This window comes from Ctenopharyngodon idella, chromosome 7 (assembly GCF_019924925.1).
Source record: "Ctenopharyngodon idella isolate HZGC_01 chromosome 7, HZGC01, whole genome shotgun sequence".
NCBI lineage: Eukaryota > Metazoa > Chordata > Actinopteri > Cypriniformes > Xenocyprididae > Ctenopharyngodon > Ctenopharyngodon idella.
The window spans coordinates 4,059,411-4,086,941 of NC_067226.1; the positions used below are offsets into that span (position 1 = coordinate 4,059,411).

The 27,531-nt window shown below is 37.6% G+C and overlaps 2 protein-coding genes across 3 annotated transcripts in view; one reads left to right on the top strand and one right to left on the bottom strand.

Moving 5' to 3' along the window:
* Positions 1–242: 242 nt before the first annotated feature.
* Positions 243–3,357, bottom strand: si:ch211-107p11.3 (GT1 domain-containing protein). Of its 2 annotated transcripts, XM_051899394.1 has the most exons (6): positions 2,801–3,357; positions 2,572–2,642; positions 1,595–1,771; positions 1,453–1,514; positions 1,090–1,230; positions 243–755 (listed from the first exon to the last, which is right to left on the bottom strand). In XM_051899394.1, exons 1-6 carry the CDS (start codon positions 2,959–2,961, stop codon positions 744–746), a joined length of 624 nt encoding a protein of 207 aa, XP_051755354.1. In that variant the 5' UTR covers positions 2,962–3,357; the 3' UTR covers positions 243–743. The 2 variants fall into 2 exon arrangements, with proteins under 2 accessions (XP_051755354.1, XP_051755353.1); XM_051899393.1 differs by having other exon boundaries at positions 719–1,230.
* Positions 3,358–3,492: 135 nt separating this feature from the next.
* ext2 (exostosin glycosyltransferase 2) overlaps positions 3,493–27,531 on the top strand; it is a 33,760-nt gene continuing 9,721 nt past the window's right edge. The window contains exons 1-10 of the mRNA XM_051899388.1: positions 3,493–3,688; positions 4,518–4,858; positions 4,961–5,184; positions 7,828–7,917; positions 9,883–9,999; positions 10,083–10,278; positions 14,762–14,901; positions 15,975–16,068; positions 21,234–21,365; positions 26,149–26,338. Coding sequence (XP_051755348.1) covers positions 4,544–4,858; positions 4,961–5,184; positions 7,828–7,917; positions 9,883–9,999; positions 10,083–10,278; positions 14,762–14,901; positions 15,975–16,068; positions 21,234–21,365; positions 26,149–26,338 — 1,498 coding nt within the window. The 5' untranslated portion in view covers positions 3,493–3,688; positions 4,518–4,543. The remainder of the gene's footprint in view (positions 3,689–4,517; positions 4,859–4,960; positions 5,185–7,827; positions 7,918–9,882; positions 10,000–10,082; positions 10,279–14,761; positions 14,902–15,974; positions 16,069–21,233; positions 21,366–26,148; positions 26,339–27,531) is intronic.

The window sequence follows — 27,531 nt, forward strand, 5'->3', positions numbered from 1 at the left end:
TACACACATAAAAACTAAATTTTATGGAATAGCACCCAAAAAAGTTAATTGCAGAAAAAACGTGTTTGGTAGTGAGTTACACACAGATTTTCAGACTTTTGAACACATTTAACTCAAAATGATGGTACCTATCTACTATGAAAGAAAGGCTGTGAGAGGGAGGGACACAGGAATATTTCCTGATCAAAAATATAGAAGTGTGGTTAAAATCAGTCTCAGCCAATGGACTAAAACATACACTGTTTCGGTAGTGACATGAAAATTTTATTTATATTAAGCTTACTAATATTTTAAATATTATTGTGGGATTCAATAGATAATATAAGGATCTTAGTAAACAATTAAATTTGAATATTTAAATGCTTTTTAAATGTGTTTTTTGGTTGTGGGACAGCAGTTTGCACCAATTCTGTAGAATGGCCCATATAACAGATGTCCACTGACTTGTCAATGTCCATAATTGTTGAGATCAAATGTGCTAGTGTCAACTCCATTATATCCATCATGGAGTCAGTTTTATGTCAGAAATTTTAGCAAGGTGAAAATCCCAACCCATTATGATTCAGTCTGGTGACAGAGGCTACATATGTCAGCCTTTTCTCATGGACCCGGCCATACCTTCCTCCTTGCCAAGCATCTCAGACAGTTTAATAGCGCTCTTGCTATACATAAATGCTGTGAATTGTGAATTTTTAAAAATTGTAAAGAAAACAGTAGGTTTATATAAAATGCTTTATTGCATATCAAAGATCAGCCTGTAATGAGAAAAAAAACAAACAAAAAAAAACAGATTTAGACTGTTTTAGACACAAAAAACAAATAATCATAATAAATATTAAGGTAAGTACGCCTAAGCCAACTTTCAACTTTTAAATAAAAAAACATTTTAAAATGAATTTTAATTACATTTTTCATTTTTAGTTTATACTTTAAAATAGCAGAAATTAACATAGAAAACAAATATTTATATTTAATTTTATCCATCATTTACCGACTAAACTAATAAAAATGTCTGACCACAGATTTTAGTGGGTCTAAAAGGCACACTTTTCCTTTATTCTGACAATCCACTATCAAAATATCACTTACATCCAACTTCCTGTCCAACAACTGTATTTCCTTCTCCACTTTGCGCATTTTTAAGGCTCTGTATGCCATTTCCTGCTTTCTGTTGGAGATCTCTACTTGGAGATACTTCATGTATAAGGTCTTAACATCTTCCACAGGTTCCTTTAAAAAAAGTGAGCATTAAAACATCTTCTTGCATTTTATAATCACCAAAATAGTACTGTTATGCCCTGCCACATACTCTTTATTAAATAATATATTAATAATAATTTGTAATTGTTATTTAGTAAGCATTTATTGTGTATTACATATTATATTAATTATTTAATATTATGCTAATTGATATTCCATTAAAAATTCAAATAAACAGAGCTGCAAACTTACAGAGTCCAGCTCATCATCTGATAATATAGGTGGCGGAAGGAGGTTCAATCCATGATCATTCACTGAAATGATGTGATATGAATGAGATATATTTACTGCAGTATTGATTTAAAGAGACAAGTAAAGAAAGTGGTGTACATACCTTTGACATAACTGCTGCAGCCAGCCTCATCTCCAGGATCAGAGCAGCAGCCGCCAATTATTCTCTCTATGATGGGACCTTCCACATCATTCTCAGGGGGCAGCTCCTCTTCATCTATGTACTCCTCTTTGGTTGGGAGTAGTCCCATCTTCTTCAGGGCAGCCTTTCTCTTGTTAGCTAAATTATGTGCATCCTTGAAGTTATTCAATTCAAAAACACTTCAAAACAAATTGTGAGTTTTTCATATAGACCAGGGGGTTTTCAAACTGGGCCCAGGCCACAAGGGGGTGCTAGGGGAAAATGTCACAGGAAAAAAGTGTAAAACATGTACAAGATAAAGGTTTGGTTACAATTTCAATCTGCTTTCTAAAGAGTGACCAAAGATCATAAGATTTATCTTTATTTACATATTTATATTGACAGCCATAATTTTTAAACCTAGAAATTTAATAAACAAATCCGTGTTGTACTGCGCATGCTTTCAAGAATAGTTTGTGTTTGTGTTGTATCTAGAGAGTTTCTCCTCATCTCTTGCAACTCACTTGGGGTTTTAAGACCTTATTATCTCTACAGCTGTGTGAGAAGATATTTATTATGCTATATTATATTAAAGTGCTACATATAACTTTTAAAAAGTGTTTCTCTTCATATTTATACCTTAACACTATAGGGTTTTACAGCTGACATAGATAGTGACTAAAAGAGATAGGTCTACGCTGTCTTTAAGAACTTAGAAACAAACAAAAATATCGAGATAATATTTGAAAACACTGTAAAAGCATGTTATTTAATTTCGCAAAAACGTATTTATTATAATACTGTGCGTATTACTTTTCACACACAGGGCATAAATGGGTCTTTATATATTAAAACATATAGGCTAGCTGCCTTTATATTTTAGGAAGGGAGTCCCTAACAAAGGGGATTATCATGGCCCTTGGGCTGGCATCGCAAAAACTGACAAACCCATGACCTACCACTTTGAACGATGTTCTTGTATTTCGTCTTCACTTGCTGCCACGTTCTTCTAGGTCCCAGAGGGTTAGATCTGTTTTTGAAATGTGGGCGTGACAAAGAGCAGAATTAGAGAGAAAGCAGCATAGACATTAGAGTCATACAGTAGTTGTCAACATAGCACAGGCGTCATGTATACTGAACTACTTAATTAGTGCTCTCCCAGACTAATTACATCTAAAATATACTTACGCGTTTAATTTGACAGATATTTTTCGCCACGCGTCCTGACGGACTTTTGCAGCCGCTATTGTATTCCCTTTAGTTTTTATTAAATGTTTAACTTCGTCATATCCTTCAATTAGAAGTTGCAATTCAGCAGGGCTGAAATATGCAGCACGCTGTTTAGCCATGATGATAGTTGGTTAGACGAACTTTTCAATCCTCGCACGAACGCTCAGTTCTCTTAATAAACAAAAGTCTTCTTGAAATTAAAATCCGAGATATTGTTGTTGGAAGAACCGAACAAAACTCAATTTCAGATATCGAGCTAGCTCAATCCGGGATATGTAAACTAATCCGGACTTTGTTAAACCACAGTCGAAGAACAGGACCCAGTGGATTGTTTCTTGTCTGAAAAAACACCAGACATTTATAAATGTTTGCCCTAATGTCCAAACCAATGCACAATAATAACGTTTAAAGTTATTTACGCCTTAAGAAAAAATGGTGGCTGAAACGGTAAGCTGATTAGCTGTTGTCTATGGTTGTGTCTAAAAAACACGTGAGTTGGCTATCTAGACACATAAGGACCGTGGCATTAACCCCCCAAAATGCTGTCTAAGTAGGCGGCTCACTAGGTTTCGAGACGCAGCCTAATCCTCACATTCGTTCTTCCTCTACAGCAGATGGCGCTACGCGCCCCGAATTAAAAGAAGACTGAATGATACTATACGTGAAGGAGAGACGAATTTCTTCTTTCCTGTCAGCTGTCTGTTTAGCTTAAGGAATGTGTTGTGGGATAATAAACAAAATTCAGTGAAAATTTTCACTTTCGTTCTTTACACTATACTGGACCAACAAATGAGATTATGGTTGAGGCGTGCTGAGATTTAAGGCCGTAAACTGGACACCGTGAAGGTTAGTTCATAAATTTTAGTGGCTAGCCTACGTTACCTGCTATCGTTAGCTGCTATAGTGTGTTTTGGATTTACAAATCAAGACGGGCATATTTTGAGCAAGGCACTGAAATATGGCCTGTTTTTATTAATAAATATAAATCATAAAGAAATGAGAGTGACTGAAGAAATTAAGAAATTAACTGGAATTTGAGGGATTCATTATATGATAAATTCATTGGAATTAAATGGATCATTCGTATAATAAATACATTTGAATTAGATAAATCAGTCATAAAATAAGCGATTTCTAAATAAACGGGTCAATAAAACACTATTTGAACGAACAGTCATAAATTGTCGTTAGATCAGGCATATAATAATTTAGAATGAGAACAATCCATCACATAATAAATTATTTGGAGTTTGATGAATCAGTCATATAATAAATTATTTGGAGTTTGATGAATCAGTCATATAATAAATTACTTGGAGTTTTGATGGATTAATCATATCTAATACCAATGAATTTATTAATCCATTAAATTCCAAATCATTTATTATAATATACAATAAATTAATTGGATTAATCATTTGATAAATTGATTGGAATTAGATTGATCAATCCAATAAAAAAATATTAATTAGAGCAAACAATCATATATTAAATGAAGTTAGATGGATCAAGCATATAATAAATTAGAACAATCAATAGTTTAATAAGTTCACTTTGGAATTAGATGAAACAGTCTTATAGTAAATGAACTGTTAAAGATCATATGCAGTTATTATATGTCCTTGATATTCTCTGACGTGTAGATGTTCATCAGTGCCGTTTGTGTCTTCTGCAGTGGTTTTGACTCTGGACAGGCTCATCATGTGTGCATCAGTGAAGTATGGTTCCCGGGGCCCTGCTCTTATTCCCCGCATGAAGACTAAACACCGGATATACTACATCACCCTCTTCTCCGTGGTCTTGCTGGGGTTGATCGCAACGGGGATGTTCCAGTTCTGGCCTCACTCCATTGAGTCCTCTGCAGAATGGAGTCTGGACCGCCGTAGTGTGCATGACGCTCCTTTGGTCAGGATACCTGTGAGCAGCCCTATTCCTGAGAGGGGTGACCTGAGCTGTCGGATGCACACTTGCTTTGATGTGTATCGTTGTGGATATAATCCCAAGAATAAAATCAAGGTGATTCACTGTCAGAAACTATTGTATTATTGATTGATGTTTATTAGGCTGGATGTCATTGCAGTCAAAATGCCTTGATCTATTAATTGTATGTGTCCACAGGTGTACATCTATCCTCTTCAGAGATTTGTGGATGAGGTAGGGGTGCCCATCAGCAGTACTGGCCTGTCTCGAGAATACAACGACCTTCTGAGTGCCATCTCAGACAGTGATTTTTACACTGATGATGTGACTAGAGCGTGCCTGTTCATACCCTCCATTGATGTGTTGAATCAGAACTCTCTGCGGATTCGTGAAACTGCTCAGGCACTGGCTATGCTGCCCAGGTATATATGTTTATTCTTCACTATCTGCAAATTACTATTGCCTACTTCTGCTGTACAGGGGCCTCAATGTTATTTTAAAGTCTGTGTAACTTTAAAAGACAGTTTGTCACACCACATAAAAATGTGTTATTAAAGGGTTAGTTCACCCAAAAATGAAAATTCTGTGATTAATTACTCACCCTCATGTCGTTCTACACCCTTCGTTCATCTTCAGAACACAAATTAAAATATTTTTGATAAAATCTGATGGCTCAGTGAGGCCTTCTTTGACAGTAAGTTAATTTACACGTTCAAAAACTGGGAAGGTAGTAAAGACATATTTAAAACAGTCCATGTGACTACAGTGGTTCAACCTTAATTTTATGAAGTGATGAGAATACTTTTTGTGCGCCAAAAAACCCCCAAAATAACAACTTTATTCAACAAATTCTTCTCTTCCGTATCAGTCTCTGATGCGTGTTCTCGAGATCCCCACAATGCATGCGTGTAGTGATGACGCAGGAGCTGGCATTCTGAAATGTGACCCAGAAACGCAGGGCTGTGTTTACAAACAGAGGAATACACACGCTCAGCATAAAACAATTCATAACTATGTCTGCAGATTTTGACACAAAGGATGAATTGCACTTTTTTTCACAACCTTACTTATTCGAATAAGAATGTACAGAGAACAAACTAAAAGAGATAGAAGAGGCTGCAACACAACCACAAGCACAAGTATCTGAAAGACCGAGAGCAATGGAGAGCTGGTGGTATAGATATCATCAGTGGCAAGCAATGCCTTCTGAACAGGAGAGCGTGTGCTGCATCGACTGTGATATTGTAATGCCACAGCTTGAAAGTTTGGATAATTCAGACAACGAGACAACACATGTATCTCACATCACCAGACACATGAGTCGTGGTGCTCTCATGAATACGCGCCAGAGACTGATACGGAAGAGAGGAAATTGTTGAATAAAGTTTTTTTTTTTTTTTTTTTTTTTTGGCGCACAGAAAGTATTCTCTTCGCTTCATAAAATTAAGGTTGAACCACTGTAGTCACATGGACTGTTTTAAATATGTCTTTACTACCTTTCTGGGCATTGAAAGTGTAAATTAACTTGCTGTCAATGGAGGCCTCACTGAGCCATTGGATTTCATCAAAAATATCTTAATTTGTGTTCCGCCAAGGTCTTACGGGTGTGGAATGACATGAGGGTGAATAATTAATGACAGAATTTAATTTTTGGGTGAACTAACCCTTTAACTACCCAGCCAAATTTGAATTATTAAAAAAAACGCCAAGTAAATGAAATATTCCCTGCTCTCAAACGCTGGGGGTGTGTCTGCTGTCGCCATTGAAACCACCCCCACTTGCGAGAAAGTTGCCGTCTTTCTCAACTTACTTGTCTAATGAGTCAAACATACTGATGCATATAAACGAAAGAATCACATTAGAGGGTTGCAAAATTTCGTAGAGTTACTGTGGACTACCTACTAATTATAACATAAGCACACAAGGCAACTTGCACTCATTGGTGGGCACGTACTACTGCCGACTGTGGCACCAGATGTCGGCGCCGCGAGACGGGAGGATGAAGGCCGGGACAGGAGATAGTCGGTCCGGCCCCATATCATCGGTTGTTGGTGGGATGGGAGGATGCGGGAGATAGTCAGTTCATCCCCATTCACCAGTAACAGTAACTCACGATTGAGCGGGCGAGCCACTCATGCAAATACGCTGTAGTTATTATAGTGTTAGGGACAGGACCATGCTCGTGTTAGCCCTGCCCAATATATCCTGAACACAGAATTGGTGAAAAACTGTTTAACGGTCTAACTCTACAATTCAGTACTACATAGTTAACAGTATTTATAATGTGTTACAGCAATACATTTGTAACATTTATAATGTGTTTAGAAACAATTCTCAGAATTGACTTTACATGGACTTTAAAGGATTCGTTCACTTCAGAATTCAAATTTCCTGATAATTTACTCACCCTCATGTCATCCAAGATGTTCGTGTCTTTCAGTCGAAAAGAAATTAAGGTTTTTGAGGAAAACATTCCATTTTCTCCATATAGTGGACCTCATTGGGGTTCAACGGGTTGAAGGTCCAAATTGCAGTTTCAGTGCAGCTTCAAAGGGCTCTACATGATCCCAGCCGAGGAATAAGGGTCTTATCTAGCGAAACGATCTGTCATTTTCTAAAAAAAAAATAAAAATGTATGTACTTTTTAACCACAAATGCTCTTCTTGCGCTATAATAATCACATTGGAAAGGTCACAAGCGGAAGTACCGACACAGTGTTTAGAAGTGTGGAGAAGGAGGACCGTTCAAAAGTTGTTGTATGTTGAATGACACATATTTATATGTCTTTGTGTTATTATTGTTTAAAATGATCCTTTCGTGTGTGTATCTTGGATGTTTACATTTTTTGAAACACTTGATCGGTCACGCGTGACCTTATCAACATGATTACGTAATGTGTGGCGCATCACAGAGCTAGTGCAAGATGAGCATTTGTGGATAAAAAGTATATACATTTTTATTTGTTTGTTTTTTTTTAGAAAATGATCGATCGTTTCGCTAGATAAGACCCTTATTAACTGACTGTTTCAAGCTATATATTCAGCATGTTTATGAAACTTTTTCAGGTGGGACAAAGGAATGAACCACCTGCTGTTTAACATGCTTCCCGGAGGACCCCCTGACTACAATACAGCTCTGGATGTGCCCAGAGACAGGTGAGAGTTAGGAGTAATTAACAGGCATGCAAAATTGTTAAACTTGACAGGAAGTCTGCATGTTCTGAAATCATATTAACTTTATGTAGACTACAATTCAAAAGTTTGGGATTCAAAGGATCCTGAAAAAAATGTATCATTGTTTCCACAAAAATATTAAGCAGCACAACTGTTTGTAACTGCTAATAAGTGTACATATAATAATGAGTGATAATAATAAATGTTTCTTGAGCACCATTATCATTCATATGCAGATTTGGCTGCTGATAATTCAGCTTTACCATCACATGAATAAGCTATATTTTAAAATATATTAAATAAGAAAACAGTTATTTAAAATGGTTAAAAAATAAATTAATAAATAAAATAATCAGAAAATTACTTGGTTATAAGTAATTACATATTTTTGGTTAAATAAATGTAGCCATGGTGAACAACTTCTTTCAAAAAAATTAAAATCTTACCGACCCCAAATTTTTGAACGGTAGTGTTGATGTCAGATAATCTCTATAATTCTTGATAGTTGATTATGTATTTTGCATATTGTGAGGACAGTATTCAAATCGTCATATGAATTTATCTTTTAACTTTTCAATTCACCAGATCACAAATACACACAACTATTTTGGATAACTGTTTCTCGTTATGGTGTAAACTAGAAAAGATTTGTTTTTTCACATTTTATTATTCACATTATTCTAATTTCATTTTGTCTCAGAAGCAAGTGGTGTTGAATGTGTAGCTAATATGAAAGGATTATTATTTCTTCGTTAAAATACGCCCTGAAAACACTAAACATGAACACTCCCAACAACGCCCAAATTTAAAGTAGTACTACTACTTTGTGTTTGATTTTATAATTGGCAGCCATTATTTTTCAAATTAATCCAAGTTAAGTTGCAGTCTTTGACATAAATTACAGAGGTCAAAAATTGTGGCTGAATACAATGGTTAATAGAGTTCTGATGTTATGTCTGCCAGTTGAGGGCAGTGTTGTCTCAATGTTTGACCTTGTGGAGCAGCAATGTCACCTGAGAAGCAATAAACGGTCCCATATCCTCTTTTTTTTTTTTTTATCTCCAGATAGTTGTTCATAGAAGTTTGCAACATGGCACTATTTTACCTTTGTAGGTTAGTAAGAGTGGATTGACACATGTATGTCCACGATGACATTGGACCTCAGCACTATCAGATTTATGCCATGTTTAAGCAATCCATGTTGGATTTGAGTTTCTTATTGGTGTTTTAGCACTCTTGATATTGAGATAAATTGGAATGCTTACAATATATAATTAAAATAGACATCTGTCCCAACAAATCTAAGATCAGTGTTACTGAACTGTTCTTTAAACCCAAACTGTCATCCTGGCTTTTTTACAATTAAATTTCCTAATATTTATTTGTATCAAGAGATCAAAGATGCAGTGGAAGTGATCATGAAAGAGAAGAACACTCTACCGCCTAGAGCAGGCAGACAAACATAATCTCCTGGTATTTACTGCAACATAGGCCATGTTTCTCTGCCTATTACTTGGCTGATCTTTTGCTTTGGGTGGAAAAGGTGAGTTTTATGTACTAGAAAGCCCTGAAATGATGAACACTTATCTGAAGCTGTAGGGAATTTCCTGGGCTCATCCAGCTGTGCTCCATTTGGCATACAGCCTCATCAGAACCAGCTGCCTGTATGTGCATATGTGTAGGGTGAGATAAAAAGACAGTGTATGTTGCGTGGCCATATTTGCAGCTCTCCCTATACTCACTCCGTTTCCTCAAACCGAGCTGTGTTTGAAGTTTTATTGACTCATCATATAACTTGGACGCGAAGGCAACTCTGTTAAATGCTTCAGAGTGGCATGTTCACACATTTGTCATGTAAAACCAGATTAAGGACGTGTTTTATCTTCAGCGCCTTTTGCAGATGCTCGCGGCGACAGAGTTGTCATCTTCATTGCGTTTGTTTCACAGAGCCCTGCTGGCTGGGGGAGGTTTCTCCACATGGACATACAGGCAGGGTTATGATGTCAGCATCCCCGTGTATAGCCCTTTATCTGCTGAGGTGGACCTTCCTGAGAGGCAACCAGGGTGAGATCCTGCTCATCGACATTGATTAACTGGTTTCGATTTAATGAGGGAAAATGGCATCAAATAATATGCATTTGCTCCAGGCCCCGGCGGTACTTCATTCTATCATCTCAGACGGCCATCCATCGGGAATACCGTGTGGAACTGGAGAGGCTGAAGGAGGAGAATGGGGAGGCCCTGCTGCTCCTAGACAAATGCAGTAACCTCTCTCAGGGTTTGGCCTCAGTCAGAAAGCGCTGCTATAAAGGACAGGTCTACGACTACCCACAGATCTTACAGGTTAGTGTCTCTGATTGTCCATTCATATTAAACAACATTCAATTCACACAGAATTTGACATAATAAATGTACTAGAGCAGTGGTTGTCAACTGGTTTGGCCATGAGACCCACATTTTCCCAGAGTAATTAAGCCGTGACCCAAATTTTTAGGAATTGGAACCCAGCAAATTTATTTCTCAGAAATGGTTAACACACAGACACACACTCATACTCACTTTACTTAACATGTACTTAAATTGTTAGAATGTCACTAACACTGATGAACAAACAATACAAGGTAAGGCTATTAAATAGCAAACTAGTTTTTTGTTATTACATTATTGTTAGTTAGTTGGTATGAGCCACAGTCATCAGAAACGTTGAAAATAAAGTGGTATTTCGTTAAAGTGGTATTTTGGGTTAATTATACACACACACACACAAAAATAATAATACAATAAATACATTTTACACAAAAATACAATAAGACAGGAATGCAATGTAAGCGGTAACCAGAATTCAGGAAACAGAATTTACGCCATTCATACAGTCTTATAAGGATACCAACTGGCATTAGGAAAGATGAAGCAGTACAGTGATGGAGATAAGTCTATGCAGATATATTATTCAGTGCCCTAATGGCCTAAGGAAAGAAACTATCTCTGAGCCTGCTAGTCCGGGCCTTAATGCTACGGTACCGTTTCTCTGATGGAAGCATTGAAAACATTATGTGGCTTGGATGGCTTGATGATTTTCCTCGCCTTCCTCAGGCAGCGATCAGTGAAAATGTCCTGAAGGGAAGGGAGTTTGGTCCCATGATGTATTCTGTCGATCGTATTACCCTCTGCAGGGCTTTACAATTGAGTATAGTGCAATTCCCAAACCAGGCTATAGAACATCCAGTTAGGACACTTTCAATAGCGCAGTTGCAAAAGGTCCTGAGGATGCGTGGGCTCATGCCGAACCTCTTCAATCGCCTGAGGAAGAAGAGGTGTCTTCTGTGTGTGCATTGTCCACGTTAAGTCCTCGGTGATGTGCGTGCCCAAGAACTTAAAAGAGCTGACCCTCTCCACTGTGTCGCCATTGATGGTAATGGGGCGTTTACTCATTTCTGTCTCCTGAAGTCTACTATCAGTTCCTTAGTCTTGGCAACATTGAGGGAGAGGTGGTTTTCCTGGCACCATTGTGTCAGGACTCGTACTGACACACCTTATTTGCACACACAATTGAAGAACGCGCGCTATGAGCACCGTTTTCTTAGGTGAGACTTTTTATTTAGTAACAAGTTATGAAAATAATGTTAGAATAATGACACTAACATATAGAATGACAACATATCTGACAAAATATACTGAATCAGACAATGTGTTTTTCTCAGGCATGTTTTAACTGCGTATGACAGAAGTCAACCACTTTTTATGCACGTCTTTCAAAATAAGTCTCCATCAGAAAAACATTCAGAAACGTTTTTTTTTTTGTTGTTATGGTGGTTGTTGTTTCTTTGACTACACTCAGCGACTCACTCAAAACGGTCTTGCGACCCACTTTTGGGTTGTGACCCACCAGCTGAGAAACACTGTACTAAAGTATATTTTAAATACCACCAATTACATTGCATACATTATCAACTACTGGACTAACATCTGATTTCAAATTTTATTATAAACAATTTATTAGTTAATTTTCCTGATGACTGAAACTCCATGAGTTTTGGCATAAATGATACTTCATCATTGCGTCGCTTGGCTGCTTCCTTATAAAGGTTTAGAAATTTGTCAAGTTTTTCATTAGGTGTGTGATGTTCTTTTTTAATGATGTTTTTACATTGCTGTATTGCTGCCAGCCAATCGCTGCATTGCTGATCATAGTTAGTGATCATAGCGAGTATCAATATATCTGCCCTTTCCAATGAACATAAGAATGCGCAGTAATCTCAGACAACTTAATTCAGATATTTTAATCAAATCCGCAAATTCGTTTGAAGAAACAAATTATCCAGCGATCAGTTATTACGATTAGAAGATCTGGCATCTGTCAAATCATCTCAGATGTTTTAAAACAACACCATGGAACATTTGTTCACGGTTCCCCCATGTGGTTGATAAGCGCAATTGTCTGTTAACAGTGTCGTAAATACTGACGCTGTATAAGCTTCCCTGTGGGCAGCGCAATACACGTGAATTTGTTGACTAAGCTCAAAAGTACAGGACAGTCAGGAAAATGCATATAAGACTTAGCCTTCCTGCTACTGGATTTGTATGTCTATGTATGCAACCCATTGCCTCTTTCAGCTCACACCACTTAGTGTAAGCCTGTTCGATATTGATTCGTGTTCGGGCTCGTGTCCGATCACTCTCTCTTTCTTTTATTTGTTTCCTCCGACACAAAACCCTCTTTGCTTTCTTTGCTGGCTCTGCCATGGCGTTGGTTTTGAGACTTGCATATTAGATTGTTTCGTCTTATAGTTAGCTGTTGGCTAACTCCATCAAGGCTACGAGTAAAAATGTGATGTATGCCGTTAAGCAGGTCACACTCTTCCGCTGGCAGGGGATGGGCGGGGCTGTGTGTATCGATAAGAACAAGAAACTTGTGGTTGTAGCCGCTAGGAGGCTGCTCAAGTAGCAGCGGCGGTAGAATTCGTCCGGTTAAGAGTAATTTGTCCGGTTAAGAGTTGTTCTACCTCTGAAATAATTTTAGAGACATTATTTTAAGGTCGAAAAACTACATGGTGTTGCTTTAAGGCGAGACACCCCAGGTGAATAAGGTAAAAAAATTAACTAATAGATATCACCATACTACCCCAGCTGATTGATTACATTAAAAATTACAAACATTTTTTGTATTACAAGTTTTCTAAAATGTTATGTTTAAATATGCAAATGAGGCATTATCTAATTAAATATGCACTAATTTGCATACATTTTTAGAACAAAAATCTGAATATTGGAGACGTCAGGTTCAAAATTCTTGTTTAATTAAAGGTTTTTACAGAGGATATTTTGGGTATCTCTTTTTATCACTCCATAAATCAGAAAATACTATCAACAGCCAGAAAAAAAAATATTTTCACCATTTTTTTAGGAATAAAATGTTGTATAAAATCAGGCAAATGTTATATCAACAAATCCCTCTGTAAAAACCTTCAGAATATAGATAGGAATAAAACTGTAAAGTCTGGTGTATATAAGTTCTGCTGAAGTGGAGATTTCTGACTCAGAGCAGGAGAAAAAACTCATTTTGAGAAAACGGCCTTTGAAGATATTTACTGAAATTTATAGACGCAAATAGATAAAGTGCTATAAAATATACATTTAAAAGTGTATTTTGGATGTTTTCCTTCCACCAGTCTGAAAAAACACTATGAAAAGCCAAAAAGTGCAAAATCTCAAAATTGACAGGTGCCTGAAAAAACAGTGTTTTTCCCCTTAAGCGTGGTATGAAAAACGGACCCCTGAACCAGCTAAACAAGGTCTTAAAATGCATACTAGGAACTTCCAGGCAGATATGTTGAGGCAAGTTGGAGATAAACTCTCCAGGACCGAGTTTGAACACCCCTGCTTTAAAGGGTCATAACATGAGAGATCAAATTTCCTTGATCTTTATCTTGTAATATAGGTCTTTGTGACATTAAAGCATCCTGCAAATTTCATGAAAATGTCCTCCTCATTATGACAATTCCTCTAGAGCAAGACTTATTGAAAAGTTATACATCATCGCACAATAAACCCTGCCCACTGTCACTCAGTCACTTAATGGCTGACAACTGTCTATATAGCTCGTTTGTGTCTCTGAACTTCAGAAGGACACCTACGTCAGGAACAAGTGGATGTTATATTTTTAATGGGGTCTCGGAGCATGTTGTAGAATTATGTTTTTTCAGAGCATTTGAATGGCTATTGTTTTGTAAGCGAGGCACAGTGTAATGGAGAGTTTCGCAAAGAAACATTTGTTGAAAGATGAAGCGGACAACTGTATTGGATTTGACAGCAGTTACATCACAAACCATAAGTAAACAATTTCATAATGCTTTGTCTGTAAATGATGGTTTTATATTACCTCAAGGAATATATTAAAATAACAACAAAAATCCATGTCATGACCTCTTTAAATCTTCAACCTTTCCAAAAGCAGTCTTTACCACCACAACACATTTCTCCATCGGTGTAAGCAATAGAAACAAACGCTGTTCCTGTCCACCAAGCTCATCTCCCGTCCAGCCCTGTCTAGACAGGAAGTATGCTTATCATCTGGGCTGGGTGCTGCAGCACATCTGGGAGACGTTCCATAGTGAGGAGGAGCAGAGGCCAAATCCCTGTGAGAGCCATCACCCCTCTTTTCAACACAAAGCCCCTCTAGGCTCTGATCCTAGCACCTTTCATTACATCCCCTTCGTTTGCACCACACACCTAGATCACACTACTGTCTATGTTACAGCATCACTGAAGAGGTCTTGCAGTGTATCGTTATTAGAGATAACAAATGTGTCTCCTGTGTGTTCTGTAGGAGTCGTCCTTCTGTGTGGTTTTGCGTGGGGCCCGGCTTGGACAGGCCACTCTCAGTGATGCGCTGCAGGCCGGATGTGTCCCTGTCATCATGGCTGATTCTTACATTCTGCCTTTCTCTGAAGTACTTGACTGGAAAAGGTAAACAGCGATCCCAGTTCTCTCAGACAGCGCGCGATCAGTTCTCCTCGAGCCTGAATGGTCAAATGCACACATACTGTAGTTGTCAAAATGTCCATCGTGCGGAGTATCTCACGTAAATACAGTCGGTTATGGCTTAAGTCGACGTAAACATTTGGGTGAAAACAGGATATGTGTCAGTATCCATGGATTCGGTCTTAAAGGGACTGTAGCCTATATTTGTCATTAATGTTAATAAAACAACAAAAGATGTTAAATAAATGTATAGTATAAATAATCTATTGTATTTGTTGTATTGTTTGTAATTTGTTTGTAAATTTCAACAACAATTAATATAACAAATATAACAGCAATTCTGTATATTGGTAATTATGCCCTTTGAAGGTTATTGGACACTGAAATTTTTGTTCTTTAGGTTTGTGACAAGCACATTAAAATTATTACTTTTTTCATTAGAGTAATAATAAAGAAGCTGTCCTACATTCATTAGTCTCACTATGTTGTGCTTGGAAAACTGCAACATCACCAAAAAAAAAAAAAAAAAAAAAAAGAGAGAGAGAGAGAAATTAATAAATGTATAGGCATCGGTATCGGTGAGTACCAGGAAAAAAGTATCGGTACTCGTACTCGGTCCTTAAAAAATGGTATTGGTGCATCCCTAATGGTCAGTTATCTGACTTACTGATCACCTTATGGATATCTAATGAAGAAAATCATACTGAAGACTTTATTATAGCTTCTGAAAGTCATGAGCTAGCACTGAATATGTAGTGCTTAACAGATCAGTAGTTCATGAACATTCAGATATGGAAATATGACAAGCACACACACACAGACACACACACACACAACAAACACGGCAAACAACTTAAACATGCTGATTAAATCCAAGATGATGGCATGTCTTTTGTTTGCTCTGTTTGTTGTGCTTGTATTTGTAGTATTTCCATATCTGAATTCATATCTGAACTAGTTCTGGTTTTGTGTTTTTAATATTTATACAAGGTAATATTGACTTAGTCACAAGAAAATCAAGTGTATGGAATAAATGTCATTTGTGTGTGTAATTGCAGGGCATCCGTTGTCATTCCAGAAGAAAAGTTGCCAGAGATGTACACTATTTTGAAGAGCATCCCTCACAGGCAGGTGGAGGAGATGCAGAGACAGGTAAGAATGTGATTACAGTATTGTAATCACGGTGAGAATGTGCATTCTTTATGATGTTCATTTTTTGAGCTGGATCTTGGGAAAATTAAAGCGAAGACACTTTCTTTTGTATAATTCGCTCTGTCCTTTACTGCGAATGTTTGAGCAGAAGTACAAAATACACTTGGAGCTATTTGTGAAAAATAGCTCAACAACCCTCAACCTTGTGTGACAATTACTAAACAGTACCAAATGCTGTCAGAACTGATGGCTGAGTTCAATAGCAGCTGAGTCATTCTCAGACTAAATGCAAGCAACCATCTCAGGTTTAATACAGGGTGAAGGCAAGGTTAAAGGAGTCATAACCTCTCTTCTTCTCCACTACATTCTTTCTTCCTTTCAATGGAGTGCTAGCTCCACTATGAAAATAACTGTTAGACAGGTGGGTTAATGCCAAAAACAATATTCCTGCAAGTGTGTGCTTTTGATTCTCTAAAGATGAAATTTCTCTCTCCATAGTAAATCACGATGAAAGCTAATTTTAAGTATTAGTGATATATCTTTATCCAAACAAATTGTTAACCGCACACTTTCTCTTTAATTTTTCCCTTCAGCTTTTTCAGCTGTACGCTTATATTAAAGTGGCTAAACCACATGGAATACATGTAGAGATCTTTTGGTTTCACTCTGTAATAATTATGGTCTATATGTTACCATGTAGAATACTATGTTAGCTTTAATTAATAATAATTGCATCCTGCTCCCATTGGTATAGGCTTCTTGAACAATCTCAAGTTTCTTCATCTCAATGTTGAATATTTTGTGTGAGGAGAATGTTGAAGTTTAGTTCCACAGGTTTCTGGGTGGTGTTAGGACTTGGTGCGCAGAAAACACATCTTGTGCTGGAATTATGACATGGCACGAAGCCAGTGAGATATCAGCCCACACTTGAACACATCTTGATCCACTCCTTTCTCACTAGCCTATACCACCTCCAGACAGCAGAGCGATTGTATGGCTGCCATTGTACAAAAGAACCAGTTCTTGATATATATACCTTACTTGGATTTAAAAAAAAATCTTGATCTTGATCTTGCCAGAAACAGCCCCCTTGAACTTTCAGGGTAGGACTGCATAAAATGCAGATGCCACAAATAATATGAGGCAGAAGTATTGTAGACAGTTGTAGTGCAGCTTCCTTGCGTTTTGACCAATAGAGGGAGCAGCCAACTACTATACTTCATGGTGTGATCTCCCAAGTCTTCCAGCCTCCAGGTTGTGTGCATGTTTACTCTGTGCTTATTACCTTTGCCTTAGTTTTCTCAGCACATAGGTTGATGTTATTTGTTATATTGAAGAAATGATGCACTAAACTACTCTGAGATTCTTTGCTGTTTTCTACCACTGCTGAATCTACAGCATGAAATTCATAGCGGGGCCAGTTTAGTCAGATTCCCATAACGAATGACTCTTGTGAACCAGTTTTTTTTTTTTTTTAGCGAATCAAAACCATGCACTGCAACCTGTGTAGTCCAACTGATTCTCCATAATGAATGAGTCCTATGAACTCTTATGAACCTGTTTCCAGAACTAATGAATTTTATTTCTTTTTAGTGAATCTCAACCTTCCAGTGCAATCAGTGAAGTTTAGCCTATTCCTAAACAAATGACTCATGAGATGAATTTATTTTTAAAACGTGTAAATGAACTTTTTGTGTTATGTTGGTCTTAAGGCTTGAGACATAAATCAGTGTAGTTACTGGCTGGTTGTCCATATGACATTGTGTAGTTAAAGATACTTTATGCCAATAGTATCAATAGTATTTTATAAAAATAAATAAATGAAATGTTACACATTTTTTGTTTGTGTAATATAATTTAATATAATTAAAGGGTTAGTTCACCCAAAGATGAAAATCATCCCATGATTTACTCACATTTTGAAGCCAAAAAAAAAAAAGCATCTGTCCATCATAAAAGTAATCCATACGGCTCCAGGGGGTTAATAAGTGCCTTCTGAAGCGAAGTGATGGGTTTTTGTAAGAAAAATATCCATATTTAAAACTTTATTAACTATCTTTCGGCAGACGGCTGTACGCATCGATTTGCGGCGGAAGAGCAACCCCTGACGCGACGCAGTGACAAACACGGAAGCGCAAAGGATAGAGCAAAACAAAACACTAGTCACGAATTATAAGTCTAAAATGAGAATTTTTAAAGAGAAATGTCGGAGGATTTCGTTATAAGAGCAGAGGAGCTTGAGTTTGTTGCACAGCCCTATTTGTTTGAACAAGAGGTGTCTTAAGCTTACGCTACTTCTACATCCACATCGCGTCAGGGGTTTACTTATTTGGCGCAAAGTCGACTTCCGCAGTATGTGTATGGTCGTCTGCCGGAAGCTAGTTATTTGAATTTATAAAGTTTTAAATATGGATATTTTTCTTACAAAAATGCATCACTTCGCTTCAAAAGGCCTTTATTAACCCCCTAGAGCTGTATGGATTAATTTTATGATGGATGGATTTTTTTGGGCTTCAAAATCTGGCCCCCAATTCACTACCATTTATAAAGCTTGGAAGAGCAAGGATATTTTTAAATATCTCCGATTGTGTTTGTCCGAAAGAAGATGGTCGTATACATCTAGGATGGCTTGAGGGTGAGTAAATCATGGGATGATTTTCATTTTTGGGTGAACTAACCCTTTAACTATATTAAATTATACTACACAAACAAAAAATGTGTAACATTTCATTTATTTATTTTTATAAAACATGGGATAATTTTCATTTTTGGGTGAACTGTTCCTTTTAAGGCCAATTTTTAGATTGTTTTTATGCCACCTTTGAAAGAAGTGAACAGTCAGTAAAAAGTTTGTAATTTTACTTATTGAAAATATCTCATCATTTGGCAATAGAATTGCATTAAAAATATTTCTTCCTTAAAAGTACTAAAGGAATCGTTTATGGAACCATTAGAGAACCGGAATCATTAATATGAATTGGAACCGGAATCGTTAAATTCTTTAAGATTCCCATCTGCAGTTATTATAAGCAACAATTATGCTCTATATAGAGCAGTGTACTGTAAAAGCGTAAAGAAAGGAATGTTTCTTGTATGTTCAAGAGTGTATTGTATGAACAACCTTAAGTGTGTCAGAAGAGCAGCCAATGTTTTCTCCTCTCACGAGACTCCGTCTCTTCCCTCCTCATAAAAATTCTTGCAAGCGTTCAAACGGGGCGGGTTCAGCACTTGGTGGGTGCGGTTTTCTCTCTGCCTTCTCCTGGTCGGAAAGGAAACTTTCATCACGAGCTGATTTATGGGCGGCTGCGCTCCCCTTGGGATCTGAAAGTCTTTTTGAATCCTCTTCCCCTCTCCATAAAAAGAAAAGCTGTTTTTGTGTAGTTGTATTTCTTTAAGGTTTAAGGGCCAGGCCTTTGGGGGCCGGTGGAAGGGGGAGTGACAGCGCTCTCCTAATGTGCTGAACTGAGTTCTGGGTTGAGAAAATGACAACAAACAAACCAACCAATGGAGTGATGTGACCCTCAAAATTAAATAAATAACCTTGCTGCAGTGATTTTAGTTACTCAAGTGAGAGTAACTGGAATGGTCAGAGGGTTCCCTGTTTTTAATACGTTGTGCAAACCTCTTTGTCATCAATTCTTTTTAAAAGCAAGACCATTAGAGCTCTCTGACGTTGTTCAGTAATTGGCCCAGGAAAGTGTAGGAAAGCCATTATTCTTTTTTTCAATACTCACCCTGGTCTCATTTGACTCTTTGTAGTTGGACCAAATCTGACACTGTTTGCGGTCAGGCCAGGTAATGAGGCTGCCCCAAGCATGCACTTGGTTGGCCCTGTTAAAGAGAACAAGGTCAAACAGGACCAGGAAGGGTGGAGCTGGGTCACTGCGGCATGGCGTCTCCTAGCAGGAGATAGCACTGTTTTATGGGTAATTAACTCTTATGTGCTCCTCGCCCCTCACTGCTGGAGCCTTGGGTTTGTTAATGGATCAGCGGCGGAGGGCAAAGAGTGTGTGTTCTTGTATTGACAGATTATTTATAGATTTTTATTTCTTTTTAAAGACCAGGGTTTAATTGTTAAAGCTTTTAGTCAGGTTGAATTTACACCAGCTGCCAGACTTTTGTAGTCACTGGTAAAAGTATAGGCTATTTTATTCTCTAATGGTATTATGGCAATTATTTCTTTATTTAATATGTACAGTACGGTTCAAAAGTTTGGGGTCGGTAATTTTTTTTATTTTTTTTTATAAAGGTTTTCAAGTTTTATGCTCACCAAAGATGCATTTATTTGATTAAAAATACCGTAAAACAGTAATATTGTGAAATATTATTACAATTTAAAATATCTTTTCTACATTCTGTTATGGCAAATCATCATTACTCCAGTCAGTGTCACACGATCCTTCAGAAATTATTCTAATATGTTGATTGGGTGCTGAAGAAACATTACTTATCATCATGATCAATGTTGAAAACAGTTGTGCTGCCCAATGATTTTGTGGAATCCCTGATAAATCAAAGATTATTTGATGACAAGAAAGTTTAAAAGATTTATTTCAAATAAATTTTTTGTCAATGTAAAATTCTTTACTGTCACTTTTGATCAATTTAATGCATTTTTTAAAATGAAATAAGTAATTTCTGACCCCAAACTTTTAAACAGTTATATCAAAAATATAATGTACAGAAAAAAATAAAGAAATTTGCGCAAGAGTACTATTGTTTTTCTGTATCATATTGGCATTATAGCAGCATTCAAGTAGCATGGCAAATGTGATTACATGTGATTGCACTGCAGCACATCCCTGTGCTGGTGTGGAGTAAAATGACCTGACCTCTGCTCTTAAACTTTAGCTGCAGTCTCAGTGCCACTTGAGTGGAAAAGTTAAAAGACTGATAGTCTAAAGGGCTCATAACCACCTGGAATGGTCCCTGCAGTCATGTCACCAGTGTTTTAATGGGCTGTTTTGCCTTTGAAAGTGTGTAGGGGTCATAAAGGCACGAGCAGGATGGTGGGAGTAAAGGGATGTGAGAGGCCTTATCTTTTGCCTTTGGTTTGTATCTTTCACATGGTCTTTGTGTTCGTATATATTTCTGTTTATCAGTTTGTCTGTGCTTTGCTGCTCTTCTTACAAATATTTTAATCCCATGCATTTATTGTTTCCTAGGCCCGCTGGTTCTGGGAAGCCTACTTCAGCTCCATGAAGGCTATCGGCATGACGACACTCCAGATCATTAACGATCGCATCTACCCCTATGCAGCTCGTACCTACGAAGAGTGGAACAATCCTCCTGTAATTGTAAGTGACCTTTTTGGCCTTTTTTTAAATACATATTCACAATGGTTTTTTGGAGAATAATCCAAATTCTATCAAATTGAATTTGGGTGAAGTCTGTTCTAAGTAATTCAGAGTGATTTATTTTATTTATTTGTTTATTTTTATTTTGCATTCTATAATAATTAATAACAAGTCTTCATTGGTGATTTGTTTTGCCCTTTGAATAATACAATTCAACCTACTCTTAACGACAACAAAAGATTTGTTGCAGTACTGTTTTGATGTAAAGTAGTTAATTGAGATGCATTGTTTCATTTTAATATCTTGTCCTGCATGTTTTCATGACACAAATTCAGACTTGGTGTAAATAGGCCTTTACCCAAAGCAAAGTGTTAAATCAGTATCAAATATGGTCAACTTTTATCCAGCTCTTGTTCTTTTATAGGCACTTATCCTTGTGGTGTGTAAGAATATTCAGTGTGTTTGCAGAAAACTGTTCATGTTCTTTTCTAAACTGAATTTAAAGCCTAAATTGTATGTTAGATAAAGATAGTGTATGGATAAGAGAGTGTGTTTGTGCCCTTAAAAAAAAAAGGGAGTGGACCTGTACTTTTCAGCTGTGTGTCATTTCACATGGTGTCACTCTTGTAGTGGCAGCAGACAGCTTTGTAAAGACAACATTGGTGTGAGCTTCAGAGTACTGCAGCATCACATGAAGGGCACTTTTCTGTCTGTCTGTCAGTCTGTCCTCGATTGAGCACTATTCCCAGGTCGTAACTTGCCGTGTGCCGAAAACGGACTAATCAAGCTGACTAATAAGACTGACTAATTTCTCTGATTTTGTACACAGTCAAAACCTAGACCAGAAATGAGAGAAGCATGAAGTTCATTAGGGGTTTAGTTCAATGTCGTCTTTGTTGTTCTTCACTAGTTCTCACCAGTTCTCATCGTCTCGCTACCATTCAGATCAGATGGAGGGATCCAGACCCCCAGGAGGCTAATAGTCCTGTCTCTGTATTTTGACCACTAGCATTACGGGAAATATTAAATACTTTCTGTATGTTCAGTAAAAACATGCTGAGCAGAATCGGAGCAGTACATAAATCGAGCGCATTTCTTGTTCTGCTTCCCTATATCCACCGGGACATAATTGAAAGCACATTTCTCCAGCTCTGCCTTAGGAGACGTCATCAGGACAGGCAGCTTTTTGTGCTTGACTTCTGAAGGAACTCACATTCAGCCTCTGCTAACCAAAGAATGCTTTATGTTCCATCATACATTTATTATCTGTGAAGAATTCTTAACATCAATCGTTTTCGGGATGCCAGGTTTTCAGCATTTTGCTGAAATAACTGGAAAGGTTAATAGTGCTGAAAAAATAAGCTCCTACTTCAAATGTGTGATTTGTAAATGTGCATCTTATCATGTGCCCCAAAGATGTATACATTTCTCATCTTATTTTTTCCTTGCATTGGAAAGAGTGCAGGCATTGTTCATCTCTTTGAGGGACGAAAACTAAAGCAACGTGACCGCTGCCTGTTCTTGACAGTTCAAATCTGCAGGAAGCCGCTGCCACTTAGAATGCAGCTCTTATTTTAGCCAAGTCTCTGTGATGTTAGCAATCGCTGCCCATCAGCTTCAATGAGAATCTGGAGGTAAATGTTCTGCGCACTGAGCCTTTGCAATTGAACAGGCGTCCATGCTTTCATCTGGGTTCCATTTTCGACTAATCCCAAAGCTGTACTAGTATGATCCCAGCTGCAAGACTCTCCAATCCCCTTTGGCCCACATGAAACGGCCTGCAATCCCTCACCGTCACTCGAGCCGCCTGTAACCTCCTCTTCACGTATGACAAAGAATACTGTTGCCCAATAACAATCTCTTCATGAGTAATTATACCTAACCCACACACTTTCGTATCCGAGATGATAATAACAGCCTTGTCTTTAGGTGGTGAAATTCCTCTTCGTACCATGTATTTCAAAGTATAAATGAAGAGATTCAAGTGGGACTTTTGGCATGGAATTTCAGATCTTGGAGAGTCTGGTTGGCTTTGGTTTGAGCAAATCTGCGTTTACAGAAACAAGCTAAAAGTTGAGAACCCGGTCATTTACGGCTTGTTCCAAATAGCAGGTGAACACTGACTAACCGCAAGCAAATATTCTGGCATTGACTGTCGGAATAAAAAAATTGTCTTGTTTTCCTGCTTATTTACTTTAACAAATCCCAAAGACTCGGCATACGCCGAACCGCACTGGAGCCTGCCCAATTAGATCAGAGCGTTCTGACTGAGCTTGTACGCACCACACCCCAGTGTTCTTCTTTATTCTTCTTACCACTTATATGTCACAGTGGTACTTTAATTATTTCCCCCTCTGCTTTTGGTGTCCATGTCAGGCACCTCAAAGAAATTTCCATTGGCATATAAAGTTTGTTTTTTATTAGCAGGATGGTTGACTGATGTTGTATGAAGGACGGCTGTGTCCATGGTGACAGACCGTGGCGGACGCTGCGAGGGAGCTGGTTAACCACGACTCTCTATTTGCGGGCACCTTCAGCAGCTGCTGTATTGGAGAGTGAAATGGACCCACAGCCTTGCTGTAGGCTATCAGTGCCATAGAATCTCTTCTTGCGGGTCGCATTTTGTGGGGCCTTTGAGTTTTTTTTAATCAAATTCACGCCTTGATTAAAGGAAGTGTTATTAGTACTGTTATGAGGAAAATTTAAGTGCAATTTTAAATGAAGGCCTCACACCAATAGTGAGAATTTTACATAGACAAATTTAAAGATTGTGTGTTTTTTCTTTCTTTCTTTCTTTCTTTTGGTAGAAATAAAAACGTAATTGGATTTGGCTAAAAACTTTAGGGTAAGATGCAAATAATCTTTCTCTGTAAAAAAACTTCAAACCAAGTCCAATCTCCCAATCTTAAAATGAAGCAGTCTTTTTTTTTTTTTTTTTTTTTTTTTCTCTTTTTACTGGAGTTGCACCAAGCTTTTCGTTATTTGTCACTTTGTTTTGTGTCTCTTCTCCACTGACAAAGTAGAAGAGACCATGAAACGGCAAAGAACGTCTGTGTACTCAGTCTGCGTTCAGTCCTTATCCTTCAGGCCAATAAACAGCAGTCTTCATGACCGCATCAGAGGCCCTTTAAGCACTCGCAATATTTACTTTACAGCGTCACTTGATCTGGGCTCCAGTCCGTGCATCTTTGGGAGTTTACAGGCTGTTTTAAAGTGGGCCAGGAAGATGAGCCAAGCCCCACACTGGCAGGAGACAGCCACTGACGCCGATAGCGTCCCAGCACCCCTGCTTCACCCCTGTCCTGCCAGGACTCATCTGCACCCCTGCTGCACCAGAGTTCACTGCAGTACAGTCATAAAATTCCACTCTCGACAAAACGGCTCAGGATAAATGGCAACAAAAGAGATCCAAATTAGAATCGGAATTGTGCTCATTAATATGTGTATCACTTTACATTAGAACTTGAGCTTGCTATGGTGGTGGTCTAATGGATTAACAGCCACAGTAAACAAGATTTATACATACTTAAACTGTTGTAGAAGCATACGGAACAAAGCAGGAATTGATATAAAATACAAATATGAGACAAAATACAGTTAGCACATTACAAGAGCAAGCTTAGATCTTATATCTAACTGTTTTACAGCTCATGGCTTGAGTATGTCCATAAATAATTCTGAATATTATGAATTGATGAGAGATTTTTGGGTCTGAAAAATGTCTGTAATAGAGATCTCTCTTTTGGAGCTGTGTAGATTCAGCTCATAAGTAACGGACAGACAACTAATGTTGATGGTCTCTTGATAAGATAAAACGTACTGAGTTGGTGTTGACTACACCTAACGGTAATGACAATTGCTGTTCTATAAATGCTTTACACTGGTATTAAGTTCTTAGTTTCTGTACTTATTTTGTAGGAAGGGAAATATTAAGAGCGTTGATGTTTTGACCAAGCTTCAGAGGATACCATATGTTTGCATTTTATTTCAAGAAGAACACCAGGAAGTTTAACATTCTAATCAAATTCAGATACATAACAGTTAACAGGAAAAGGATGGACTGATGCCATGGAATGACAAAGAGCCTGAGGCAAGGAAGTATTTAATTTAGCTCTTAGTATCTGACCAAAGTGTATTAGATCTTCACATTGTCATCTTCTGTTCTCCGCCAGATTTCACTCAGGTCAGCTAAGGAAAACATTCTCTCTTAATCCGTCCACTTTTTTTGAAATTTAGACTATCACAAGGAATGTTGCACCTATGCACACAAAGCCTTTAGCGATAGGAGTTTTACTGGACTGTCATGATAGAGGTGCTTTATTGGGTATCTCCAATAAAGTCCAGCTGATAGCAGTTTTCTAGGTTATAGAGTAAAATTCTGGCTCATAATACTTATAGTACTTTTATTTTTGCCGAAGTCTGAAGGAAAAGGTTTAGGCGAATGCTTTGGCGCAGTGAAAGGTCATGGCATGCTGCTCCAGCTGTTTGTTAACTCTGCTCTAAACTTTGTTAGTTGTGCGCTCGACATTCCATGCCACTTTTAATCACCTACCCACCACTGCTGGTTATTAGCATTCTCAGTAATCTTTAAATTTTATAGCCCATGCGTGTTTCCAAATAAAGCCATGTTTTGGCTGAGGCTGCTGATTATCTTAAGGCACTTCAAGTCATTAAAAAAAAGTCATGAAAATTGCTTGCATTTATTGTAAAGATAAGGAAATGGGTACATTGAATTGAGTTTCCCACTGATTTATTTAAATTGGTTGTGTTTTTTTCCCAACAGAAATGGTCAAGTGTGAACAGCCCACTTTTCCTTCCTCTCATACCGCCACGCTCACCTGGGTTCACGGCTGTGGTGTTGACATATGATCGAATCGAAAGCCTCTTTAGGGTCATCACTGAGATCTCCAAAGTGCCAAGCTTGGCCAAACTACTGGTGGTGTGGAACAACCAGAACAAGAGCCCCCCTGAAGGTTAGTGTCACGTTGTTTGATTAAACATTACAATGTAATGTTTAATCATTGAAAATAGAGGCAATTTCAATTTCTGCTTTTAAAATATTATTAGGGAGCTTTTTAGTTACTATTTGCAAATGTCTGTATGTTTGTATGTCCTCCAGGAGATTGTTGTTCTCTTGCCAGGTTGTTGTAAAAAATAATTTGTTCTTAAGCGACTTGCCTGGTTATATATAAGGTTAATAATAAAACAATGTGATAGCCCATGTTGGCAGATATTGGATATTTAATTGCTCATGTGCCCTATTTTTACTTATAAAAGGGATAGTTCCGACCCTTGATTCTGATTGGTTGAGCCGCGTTTGAAGCCGTTGTAAAATTTCCGAAAACATACAGCTGACCACATTACGTAAGTATCGCTGCGCCACTGAGTGTGTATGTTGCTGCGTCTGTCGTAGCAACCACTCTTAGCAACGTAAACATATGTTTGTTCTCTACTGATTTTGTTAATTGAAGCTTAATGCATTATGTAAAAGAGTATTGTGAGAGAGATATTGAGTGTATTGCCTGCATATTTACCATTTTCCTTCAGGTCAGTCCTATGTAAATAATAAAAAAATAAGTTTGAATGTCCGCTGTGATCTTGTCCTTTTAACATTTAATGGGTTTTCCCGTGCCCTGCTGACAATGACAGCGCTAGTCTAAGCATTTGTCATTTGCATCTTGTTCCGTGTTCACAACAGGTTTCAATATAAAAGTCTTTTCGTCTGAGTGACTCACTCATAAAGACAATCTTTGCTAACATCTAATGGCATAATTAATGTAACTTCTTTTGCTGTTCATGGTCAGGGACTATTTTTTTCCAGAGGAAGGAAGGTTTTTAATGATTTTATTTCATGAAAGTTGCATTGATACATATTTTTTGGCTTTAATATTTGTATTGTGTGGTAACCATTTTATAAAAGCAATAAGCCCGGTGAAGCTGTGGTTTACAGTGAATTTATAACAGCTAAGGGGGTTTTAGGCAATCCACTCCACGTTGTGCCTAACAACGCCCCTTAGCTGTTATAAATTCACTGTAAACCATGGCTTCTTTGGGCTTATTGCTTTATTTTAGATTACTTTTGCCATTATGTAACACTCAGTTAAGTTAATCTTTAAAATGCTGATAACTTAAAGGGGACCTAATATGCAAAATTCACTTTTACATG